At 41.2% G+C, this 12,719-nt stretch overlaps 1 protein-coding gene across 1 annotated transcript in view; it reads right to left on the bottom strand.

Moving 5' to 3' along the window:
- Positions 1-4,236: 4,236 nt before the first annotated feature.
- LOC147010458 (uncharacterized) overlaps positions 4,237-12,719 on the bottom strand; it is a 71,056-nt gene continuing 62,573 nt past the window's right edge. Inside the window, exons 5-7 of the mRNA XM_085858780.1 lie at positions 11,369-11,713; positions 10,251-10,359; positions 4,237-6,294 (exon numbers count right to left, since the gene is read on the bottom strand). Of these exons, the coding sequence (XP_085714906.1) occupies positions 6,264-6,294; positions 10,251-10,359; positions 11,369-11,713 (485 nt within the window). The 3' untranslated portion in view covers positions 4,237-6,263. The remainder of the gene's footprint in view (positions 6,295-10,250; positions 10,360-11,368; positions 11,714-12,719) is intronic.

The raw sequence follows: 12,719 nt of genomic DNA, 5'->3' as shown, positions 1-12,719 counted from the left end.
CTCGTGAGGTCGACATACACTTGTTCCAACGTTTTTGGAAGGAACTGAGATTGCCTTCAGTTGGATTTTCTTTCCATGCCTTATTCCAGTTAATCCTTTTATTTTCTCTATAATTTGGTCCTTTTGTAAGGAATACAAGTAAGTCCAAAAGTAATCCCTTCTCCCTCCCTTCACTCATTCCCTTCTCCCTCCCTTCACTCATTCCCTTCTCCCTCCCTTCACTCATTCCCTTCTCCCTCCCTTTACTCATTCCCTTCTCCCTCCCTTTACTCATTCCCTTCTCCCTCCCTTCACTCATTCCCTTCTCCCTCCCTTCACTCATTCCCTTCTCCCTCCCTTCACTCATTCCCTTCTCCCTCCCCTCCCTCCCCTCCCTCCCCTCACTCATTCCCTTCTTCCTCCCCTCACTCTGTTCCCCTCTTTCTCACTCCCTCCCCTTCTCTCACCGATCTGCATCGTTCACGACCAAAAATGGTGACTAAAATGCATTTTACCTTTTCAAAAATAACCGTACGATTTTCTTCTGTTTTTTTGAAACCGGGTCTTAAACCATCTGAACCACGATGGAAAATGAAATTGGATGTCGAATTTGAATTAAGATTGAAGCTTTGAGTGAGTCGGAAAGCGCAAGCCTCACAAAAGAGGCCTCTGGAACCTTAAACGTACATGGAGTATAGAAATATGGCGGTGGTGGCGGTGGTGGTGGTGGTGTCGAAATTGTGGGCGGAGTCAGGTGAATTCTCCAACCAATGGGTGGAACTCCCACAGACGAACACACTCAAAGCTCCTTTTATGGTGTGGGGAAAAAAATCCACCATAACCACACTGGGTGGTGAAATGGTGAGAAGTTCTTCTCCAAATCTGGGAGGACAGTGGTTCAAACCTTGACTGAGTGAAACCAAAAACTGAAAGAATGGTATTTGTTGCTTCCTTTCTTGAAGTGAATCATGTAAAAGGTTTGAGAACGTTTAGAAAGGTCAAACAATGCTGGGAAAGCAATGGTAAACCACCCAGGATAACCCTTGCCAATGAAGTTCTTCGTCCACTCCATGATGAGTGCAGTACATCAAAATAAAAACATCATACCCGAAACTGTATTCACTTGATTAGTTTTTAAACCTGATGGATTGTTAACTCTTAACTTACACACATACTTAGTCTTCTCAAGACAAGACATTTTAATCACATTTATTTCAAGGCACAAGGGAATATAAAAAAAGATTCTGGTTAATAAACATGAGAACACCACGATCTTTGGCATGTTCCTTTACATGTGGAATATTTCATACACCATCTTTGTCATTTTAAAATATTTTCTCGGAAAATACTGATGAATTATTTATAAAATAGTTCCTGTAAACAATGAAGAAAGCAGCTGAACCTGAAAGCTTTGTCTGTGCTCGAAATTGGAAACACACCTGTTGAGACTCCGATCGAGCATGTTCATCACCAGAGGCATAACTACCAGCATTTTTTTTTTTTAACCTTTACAGGTTGTAACCTGGACTATGATGAATGATTCACAGTGTGAGCTATTTGTTACAATGCTTTTTGTGTCATCCCATGTTCAGTTCTCCCAGAACCGAAACGTGTGTCAAGAGGCAAAGAGAAACATGGGTTACATCAGGAGAAAGGGGCGACATGAAGGAAGGAATAAATGTTGAGGATTCTGTATGGGGAGAGATTAGAGATTGTAAAAACAGTAAGATCCTGGTAGGATGCTTTTATAGGGCTCTGGGTGGGAAGGAAGAGGAGGAAGGAGGTTAACATGAAGAATGTAAAAGGACATGTGGTAAGGGAAGAGGATTCATGATGGGGGATTTTAACTTGTCAGGGATAGATTGGGTCCAGGAACAGGGAAAGGGTAGAGTGGATGAGGATTTCCTAGTTTTAGTCCAGGATTGCTTTTTAACCCAGTTTGTAGATAAGCCCACGAGGGGGAGTGCAGTGCTAGACCTCCTTTAATGGAACGATCCCAATATGGTGGAGGAGGTGAAAGTCGGGGAGCATTGAGGAGCAAGTAACCATAATTTTGTGCGTGCAAAGATTCTGTTGAGGGTTAGAGTTCAGGATAGAAGGGTAAGGTTATTAGATTTCAGGAAGGCAAACTTTGAGGGTATGAGGAGAGAATTTGGAGATGTAGATTGGGAGACCAACAACAGGACAATCAGTATCAGAGAAATGGGAAACCTTCAAGGACCAAATGTGTGGAGTGTAGAGTAAGTAGATTCCAATGAGGTATAAAACTAGAAGTAGAAAGAGACCAGTGTGGTTGAGTCATGAGATAAGGAACACTATTAAGGAGAAACAAAGGGTATTTATTCGGTTTACAACAACAGGACTGGAGTTATATTTATATCACTATCGGAGTAAACAGAGGGAAGTGAAGAAAATAACTCGGCAAGCCAAAAGAGAACATAAAAAGAACATGGCTAAGAATATTAAACATAATAACAAGGCTTTCTTTAAACATACCAGGGGAAAAGAACAGGTTAGGACCAGTTGGGGGCAAAGAGGAATAGCACCTGGAGAGTGGTGAGTGATGAAAGTGAGATGGCAGGCTTATTAAACAGGTATTTTTCTTCAACTTTTACACAAGAACAGTCAGGAGAATTACCAATAGCTGAGAGTATCTATCAAGGAGGTGAGGAAGGGCTTTTACAGAAGATCCAGGTTGGAGTGGAGGAATTGAAGGAACAGCAAAGTCATCTAAGAGTAGATAAGGCTCCGGGTCAAGATAATCTGCACCTGAGAGTATTGATGGATGTGGCTGAGCAGGTAAGCGAGATGTTAACAGATATTTTCAATAGTTCATGGAGTCAGGAGAGGTACCGGAGGATTGGACAGGAGCAAATGTATCAGCATTATTTAATAAAGAATCCAGAGAGAATTGGGAAACTCTCGACCTGTCAGTTTGACTTCAGTTGTGGGGAAGGTGTTGGAGACATTAATTCAGGACCAGATGAGGAACCGTTCAAACAAATACAAAATAATTAAAGGTAGTCAGCATGGCTTTACCAAAGGTAGTTCCTGTTAAACAAATCTTTTAGAGTTCCATGAAGCAGTGTCTGGGTGGATGAGGGAAAGGCAGTGGACATAGTATATCTAGAATTTAAGAAGGTACAAGTCTGGAGACGACGATGGTTCATGAGCGGTATTTGATGATGTAGATTGTTTCAGAAGTCAAGGATGAGACAATGTGATAATGTTTGACCAAGTTATGAAAATGATCAACATGATGTGGTATGAGTGAAAGGTTATAAGCTGCAAAATGTCGAAAACCCGGTATCGTTCAACAACTTTAAAAATTTAACCTTTGCATAACCTTTAAAGGTCACAAAACAATGTTGTGGACATTACAATAAGGAAACAGGAAACGTGCTACAGCTTAATGGAGTTAGTTTGTCGAAGAAGGTCGAAAACTCGGTTCGATTCCCACAACTTTGAAAATTTGACCTTTGTGAACTTTAAAGGTCAAAGGACAAGGATTATGACTTTGGTGCAAAACTTCCTCTGGAATATTCCAGGAACAATATAACGTCATATCGGCTCTATGGCATTTCACACTCCTCGGATTATCCATACTTTGATGAAATCAGCGTAAAAACAAACTTGAAGGGGGCGCCACGGGCAAGATGTTCGAGATAGGGCAAAATGGTTTTAAGACTTTAGGTGGGGAATGACCTCAAGATTATGCATAAAAAATATTGTCATCCAAGCTCTCAAAGTTTGGGCGGTGGTATGATTTTTATGTCAAAATTTGCAATTTTCTAAGTTCGTGACCTAGTGACCCTGACCTTAGGACGAAAATGAAAAATCGAGTGCCATTGGGCTAACCAAATACCGAAACACGTCTGATTCGACAAACCCCCAAGGAGAAGATGCAAATTGAAATCGGCTACCCCCTAAAAACACGTTTTTTGGGGGGCGTGGCTCCTTCCATAATGGGCGCACCACGCCCATTTTCAGGAAAACACAACGAGATCATGATATAAACCCCCACCCAAATTTTATCAGGATCGGATCAAAACCCACGGAGCTATGCTCAGAACAGACAGACAGACAGACAGACAGACAGACAGACACACAGACACACAATAATAACGAATATAGTGGTCACTTATTTTTTTCATGAACCAATAATTCAGGGTCATGGAGCAAACGGTAATCACGTAGAGATGATCGACTCGATTCATACAGGAATGAAACAGGGATTGAATCACAACAAAACCAGTGTGTTGTACAACACCTGTAATTGTATGTTTATTTGGACACAATCATGACCTGAAACACACAGAAAAAGGCACATTGCAATGTCGGAGGTTTTTGATGATTTTGTTACAAGTCGGGATTTTGTTTGGAAGCACCTTTACAGGTAGATTTCCTTGTACAGGTACAGGTAAATGTAGTTTTCTAAACATACTTGATACCACCCATATAATAATACTGTTAATAACAGTTCTGATATATTTTAAAAGAGCAAAAACATTCAGCAATGATAACATTATTGTTTCAACAAATTAATAAATAAAATCACTGAAACTCGAAACTTGTCCTTAAATGTGATACACCCAGGTGATCATCATGATCTTCCGAGTTGATTAGGTCAATGAACTACAAAGAACAACAGGCCCACTTGATTAAATAAAAGTTCACTAAATAAATCATTTCCAACAAAGGATATTCCCACAAGGTGAGTTGTTGAAACAGTTTAGGTGTGTGGAAAACGTATATTTGGGGAGCTTAACCAGGAGTTAAGACCGTGTGTGTCTCGGTGAAGAGATGGTGGGATGAGGGAGGGGGGACTTGAAGGGTTGAGAGAAATTAGACCTCAACCCGAGGAGAGGAGGTTAAAAAAAAAGCCACACCTGTGTGTGATGTGAGAATAACAGGTGTTGTGTTTCAGTGTCATCGTTTCAATAAGTTCAGAACTGGATAATGCACAAAATTCAGGAGAAAAAAAAATATCCATAAAAACCCAGATTATCTCACCTGTAACTAGAGGGGGAGCACTCGGTAGAGTGCAAAACCTCCGCCGCCAATACTGCTAGGTCACTCAAGTGAACCTGATATCTTATTCATTCAATTTGACGTCAACAGTGCTCACAGAGTTATAGTTTGCAACTTTCCTTTTAACTTTTACATACTCAATTCATTCGTCATTACTAGTTTCCTTGAGACAGAAATTGATTTTACGTGGGTATATCCACCTGAAGTTCCAAAATCAGCCGCAATTATAATTTTGGCATGTTTTTTTTGTTGGAAATCACTTAAAACATGTAGAAATGCAAAAAAAAAAATTCAAATATTTTTTCAAAATGGCCGCCATAGCGGCCATATTGGATATTGGACCAAGTCCAAAATCTAATGGCATGATCCTTGGACCAAACCTAATCCCCCCACCAAGTTTCGTCGAAATCCATCCAGGAAATTTTCCGGAATACTGTTGAAATTATATGGCCACCCCCCCCCCCCCCCCCCGTATTCGGTCTCCACAATTTATAAATACCCCGTGCGGCTCCCCGAAAAATAAAAACATATGTGACTGCTACATTGTGTGACCGTGGAAATACTGCGGCCGCCGTATAATTGCTAGTGGCCCTAGATTTTGGAGACCCCACGGCCGCTGTGGCAAATGTGACCTAGGCCTAAGTACATTTCACTGATCAACATATTCATGCGTTACTTGTTTCAAGATTTGAAAGCAATACATTAAATAAACGGTAATTTGACAAAATGATAGCCGTTTCCATGGCAACCATTGCTCAAAATACAGATATATGTATTCTATATTAATAACTGTCCTCGAGTTAACAATTTTGTATCATCAGTTGCTTGGTTGCGATTAATTTTCAATTTTCAGAGCTCAAAAAAAAACAAAAACGGTTTGTACCCCAAAACGACCTATTTGACCACATTATATGCATTGAAAAAATGTGAAACATGGATTTTCTGTTTTCATATTGTTTAAGCTTTCCAAAAATGTTGGGGTTAGCGACTCTCCAAAAAAATTCTAACGAACGTCAAATTATGGACACTAGGAACCTGACTACTACTTATATTTTTGTTTTTGTTCTCATGTAATTGTGTATGTATTTGATGGACAGATTCTCCATTAGAGGTATGGATGTTGTATTTGGATCGTGCACTTCCTTTGCTGTTTTCAAAACAAAATCTTGGTTCATGGAAGTTTCTAACTTGGATTTGTTCATCTCTTCACTTCCCCCTTCATTGAGTTCCATGATTGTTTCTTCATTCTCCAGTTATTGCTTTTCCTTCTGACGTTGGATAAATCTGAAATATAGAAATATATCAGTTAGATACTGATATGAGTGAGTACCAGTGTACTGGGCCGGTGTATACCCCGGTTAAAATAGGTGTACCATATCCCTGTGTCGTAAGAGGCGACCAGGGTTGCGTCAGGAAGGGCATCCGGCGTAAAACATGTGCCAAATCACTATGCGGATCATATGGATGATCCGCTGTGGCGACCCCTAACGGGAGCAGCCGAAAGAAGAAGAAGAAGATCAGTTAGATAAACATAAACAAGGAGAAAGACGTAAAATGTCATAGCCCCTCTCGTTTTTTGAATTTTACTGTGCAGAGTTAAAAGGCTATCCCATATTTACAAGACTGATGTGTATGCACAACTGACTTGAGTGGTATGTCGGTATCTTATTGTGGATTTAGGAGATTATTTTATCAAACATGTCTGTTTCAGGGGAAAGGGGGTACAATTTAAACCCCATGAACATACATGTTGTACAGATTTATTTTCTCCATCTTCAATGTGATCTTCATCAGACAGAACCCAATGTTACATCACCTCTCACCCCTCCTACATCGCCACCCCCAACGATCCTATCACTCCAAAATATTAAAGTTCCAGGTGAAAAAAGGCACTGTCATGTCCACTCCAGTTGGGCCTTTAATGGTTTTGATTAAATCCTCTTAAATAAGTCTTTACAAATCTGTCATAAATAATTAATTCCAGTATTTTAAACAAAATAACATTCGAGTTTTTTGTGTACAAAGACCTGTGGTGAGGCAGTTGCTGTGAAACAACTTTCCTTCTCTTCCTGGAAAAGAAACCCAATCGAAGGCAATCTCAGATCACTCCACAAAGCCCAAAACAAGTGTGTCTACTCTCATGGGATCCAGAAAAGTGTGTGTCGACTCTCATGGGATCCAGAAAACAATATCTGTCCATTTTAAAAATTGAACTTTCAAACATGTCTCCCTCCTCTAAGACCTGGGGACACCTTGTTAAATCTGTACCTGGTGTATGATCCCTTCAACCCCTCTCCTCTTTTCAAATGGCACCACAGCCGACTCCGCTCATGAGAAAGCCGACTGCCTCAATCTCCATCCAAATCTTTTGTCCCCAACCCCTTGCTCTCTGTACCCACCCTCCCCAATCGTAACCAACTGCTCCTGGACTCTGTGTATTTTGCACCTGATAGGGTGGAGAGGTTTCTAGCAACCATTAACTCTGATTCTGCAACTGGACCGGATGGAATCAACTCATGTGTCCTCAAAACCTGCTTGGCTGCTCTTGCACATCCTCTCTCTGCCCTTCTCACCTTGTCATTTACCCTAGTTCATCTTCCATCTCCTTGTAAAACAGCCAAGATACCACATTACCTCAAAAAGGTGTAAAAACTGATCCCCTTCGGCCTAAGTCACATTTGCTCTGCGACGAGGATACGGCGGCCGTACGCCCTCTGAATTGACAGAGACGTGCGGCGGCCGCAGAGTTTCTGCGGTGGCCTCAGGGTGGCCCTACGCCGTATGGCTATATTGTACAGGCCGTAGGGGTCGCCGTGAAATTATAGTGCGGAGTTATAACTTTTTTGATTTCTACGTTCGCCGTAGCAATTCGACAAGCCGAAACAAAATAACTGGTAAAAAAAACAAAAAACGAACCCATTCGTTACCGTCCGTCTGGCTGCACGTTCGCTTTAGGCCCCCCTGTGGTCCCCCTGCAGTCGCCTTGCGTCTACCTTGAAAATTCTATGGCCACCATAGGAATGCCCTAAAGTCACCGTGCGACATCAAATCAAAGACCGTACGGCATCCCCGCGTTTTTGGTCTCCACAATTTATAAATACCCCGGCGTCTGCCCGAAAAATAAAAACATATATGACTGCTACATTGTGTGACCGTGGAAATACTGCGGCCGCCGTATAATTGCTCGTGGCCATAGATTTTGGAGACCCCACGGCCGCCGTGGCAAATGTGACTTAGGCCTTAACTAGAGGCCAATTGGTTGACTTACAATCAGCAAGGTCATCGAATCCATCATCCCAGTTGATATGAAATCCTTCCTTTTCTCCAACAACCTCATCTCAGATCACCTAATCGGTTTCAGACCAGCTCATTCGATCTTGGACACGCTGCTTCTACTCACCCGCCAATGGATGGAGGCCCTAAATATTAGACGCGAGATCAGAGCCGTCTCTCTTGACACATGTCGTGCTTTCGATACAGTCTGGCATCCTGCCTTGCTCTCCAAACTGTGCCCATGGCATCCAAGGCCAACTACACACATGGCTTACTGGCTTTGTCTACTCTTGCAGCCAACGTGCCTCTCAAAGGACACCATTAGATTTTGTCTCCCCCCAAGGTCGCAACAAGGTGTGTTTTGAACTGCATGGATCGCATCCAGGTATTGTGACCATTAAGTTAATTGCCAGCAGCCACATTTGGTGGCTGGGTACAGATGAAGATCGAGAGAGCTACGTTTGTCACTGTTCTGTGTGTCAGGCTACCACCCCAAACTCACCTGAGGCACCGCTTCACATGTGGTCTTGGCCTTCTAAACCATGGTTTCAACTTCATTTGGATTATGCTGAACCATTCTTGGGGAAGATGTTTTTTGTTATAACTGATACTCATTAAAATCGGATTGAATTGAATGATTAGCTTTATCATCCAGTACCAGTGAAATCACGGTTGAGAGTTCACCGGATCATGGTTCATCTTTCGTCAGTGCTGTTTCAGGATTTTATCAAACATAATGGTATCAAGTACTATCACTATGCTCCCTTTATACCCACTTCTCATGGTCAGGTTGAGAGAGCTGTGCAGACGATGAAAAATGGATTCAGAAAGGTGAATGACAGCACTGCTCTGAAGACCGGGTTGTCACACGTGTTATTTACATATACGATACGTCCACACCCAACCACTGGACACACCCACAGAAATGATGTTCGGTCAAAGGCTAAAGAAACGCTTATCCTTGATCCATCCCAATGATTCGTTCAGAGTTTCTGACCACCAGTTCAAACAGAAGTGGTCCCATGTATGACAGGATCTCAGTTCCAAGTATCATCAATGTGTTTGATCCTGTTTTTGCGCTGAATCCTGGCCGTGGACCGAAATGGCTCACTGGTCATGTAATCAATCAAAATGGAAACTTTATTTATTGTGTAATTGTCAAATGGACATACAGCACATAAACATCTTGACCAACTCGGCCGAGGACATTGTGAGCCCAATCCTCCCACCCATGTTCAGCCCGTTGAAAGTGAACCCTTGATATCGATTCTAGTCATGAGCCAAGTTCTGGAATGCAATGTTTCACAACCTGATGTGTCTGAACCAAATTACAGAGTTGGAACCTGTACCTTCTCTTCCCCCACCTCCTCCTGAAACTGCTGCAATCATCGCTCCACAAGAACAGTCAACACATTTGTGATGCCGTGCTCACACTCGGAAGGCACTTGAATGGTTGAACTTATAATGATTGTACCTTGTACTAATGTATCGTTATTTTGGGGGGAGGGGTGGCATGCCGACATGTTCTGTTTGAAGTTACCCGGATGTGCATGTGCATTTGTGCTTACCAACATTAAACGTGCTGGTCCGACGGGTTTTTTCTTGCTTTTCACCCCTTAGTCCCGTGTATTAGACAAGACAGATGTGGTGTGGGAAACTTAGACAAGACGGATTTGGTGTGGTGAAGTTAGACAAGACAGATGTGGTTTTTGGAGACAATCTCAAGAAATGAGAAAATCCAAAAAACTCCCAAAGATTCTCCAAAGGGAAACAGCAGCAAGAATTTTGAGTGTGAGGAATTATTGTATTATTATTCACTCCCTTTGTGTTTTAGACTTAATTGTTTTTTTGATGTTTTATTCCACCCAAAGAATGTTCCACAATCAATTTTGTTTGTCAAATTACTGAACACACCTTCAGTGTTGTGAGAAAATGAAATGATGAGAAAACAATCAAAATTAACCTACCTTGTGATTTTCGTGTAGCGCCGAATCAGGACCAAGGCCCCAAATATCACAGCACAGAGGACACAAATTGTCACAACAACAAAGGTTCGCTGGCATTTTACTTTTGAACCTGCAAAGCGAAAACCAGAATGAAAATCATTCCTTGTGGATTTGTTTGGATTTACAATTTTACCATTGTGATCCACAAACAAAATCACAAATTTGTTATTTTACCATTTACTTCTCCTTCCCCCCCCCACCCCATGCCCCCTGCCCATCCTCACCCTCCCCTCTACACAATTTCTAATCGATCCCCTTGCTCCGTAAGTGTTAAAATTCAAACGAATAATAATTTAATAATGGTTTGAATGTTGACTTGGCCCGTACGTTCGATTCAAGACAATAAAGAATCCACTTCATTTTCATGTCAAAGGTCAAGGTGAAAGTTTTCTGGATGTAATTTAAATGGTGAAATGTTAACTAATTAATGGTGTAAAGTGAACTCCTTTACTAATAGGACATTTAAACGAGTTGGTTGGAGTAGAATAGGACAGAAGTGAAATTGATGGGTTCAGGTTAAATGTGAAGGTCACAACAACTGGTGAAAGTTTAGTAAAATGTAACTTTAAAATGTCAAGTAGAACTGAAAAAACATACAATGAGTCAAGAAAAAAACTTAAAAAAAACGTTGTGATCACATTGAGAATTAGGAATAGATGAGAGGATAGTTTTATGGAATTTGGGTGAAAATGGAACGTCTCAGGTGAAGGAGATAAAAATGAACAAAATTGTTTATAATGGAATCACATGTCATGTGACTATGGTTGTTATGTTAATGATGATAAACTGTGGTGATTGGTGGAAGGTTCTGGATTTGAACCATGAGATTGGAAATGTGGAGTTTTGGGGATGAGAGAATTGTCTTTACTTCACATTATCAGTGTGTGTGTGTATGTGTGTATGTGTGTGTGTGTGCGTGTGCGTGTGCGTGTGCGTGTGCGTGTGCGTGTGCGTGTGCGTGTGCGTGTGTGTTTGTGTGCACCTGTTTATCCGTTTTAGAAAAAGAGTGAAAAATAAATCATTAACTATCATATCCACCACGACAGGGTTTGTGATTTGGACTGAACTGAGAGACTTACGGATGAGCAGGATCGTAGATGTAGATCCCTCCTTGTAATTTCGGTAACGTATCGTACAGGTGTAAGTTCCACGATTATGAAATTCCACATCTTTGAGGATCAGAATAAAAGAATCCCCGTTTGGATTTCGGGATATTTTAATCCTCCCATCCAGGACTTGTTGTTCTCCATTTTGAAAAAAGTATAATGGGTTCTTGTTGGAGTCTTTGTAGAACTCGATGGAAAGGAGATAATCATCAATAGAAGGTGAACCTTCCTTCGTGTCGAGAGAGAATGTGTAAATGAAGTTCGAATCGTCACCAGTTGTAACTTCAACAGTCTTTGTGTTGTTCACAATCACGTGACCTGTAATGGACAAACAATGAAGGTTTCATCGAATGGAGAAAATAATCTTACACATTATATCGTGCTCTGTATTTACCAAAACTCAAAATAAACAAATGTTTTCGTCAATCAGAGGGGAGGGGGAGTAATTTGTGCCCATGATCTGTATTCAAAATTTGGGGGAGATTGGCCGAGTTGATTCCAGAAGATCAGACGAGTTACATACATATCATGTACATACACATATATATGTGTGTGTACTGTATATATATATATATATATATATATATATATATATATATATATATATATATATATACATATATGCATATATATATACATACAGGAAGTCGTCGACTTACGACTGCAATCAGTTCCGACCAACCAGTCGTAAGTCGATTTGGTCGCAAGTCGGCCAACCTTTATTTTTACCTTTATTTATGGTGTATAGGCCTATGCAAAAATTACCATATGTATATTATACTGTACAACGATATAATAATCATCCGTAAGTCTTATTTTATTAACATTTTCTTTGTTCAAGTCAAACACTGCACGACTGCAGTACAATTGGTATAATATTTGCAAAAACATACAAAAATACCAAAAACACAAAACATGTTATTGGTCACTCGTGCTTGGTTGTGGATCATCGATGTTATCAGCTCGGGCAGCGCTCGGGGTAGCCGGAGTTGTTTTTTTGTAATCAATGAAATTGAAATTGCGTTGTTATAATTGTCGATCACATGGGTGCAGAACCTTTCACAGATTCACAAATCCTTTCTTTATCTTTCAAAATCGTCGACAGTAGAGTGTGATAACAAGATCACGTGTGATTGCATTCACTTTCTTTCATCCAAGCAATGGGTCCTCATGAGGGCCAGCGGGCGCTACGCTCGGACACCCATCTGTGAAAACCGTGGCCACACGCACTTCGCTGGGAGAAGGGGTCCTCACGAAGGCCAGCAGGCACGACACTCGGATACCTACCGATGAAAACCGCAGCCACACCCTTCGCTGTGAGAAT

The sequence above is a fragment of the Eptatretus burgeri genome, chromosome 16 (genome assembly GCF_056783735.1).
Source record: "Eptatretus burgeri isolate ZD-2024b chromosome 16, Ebu_testis_v1, whole genome shotgun sequence".
Classification (NCBI taxonomy): domain Eukaryota; kingdom Metazoa; phylum Chordata; class Myxini; order Myxiniformes; family Myxinidae; genus Eptatretus; species Eptatretus burgeri.
Note: the sequence above shows the minus strand (reverse complement) of the source record. Positions and strands in the feature narration are given on the sequence as shown.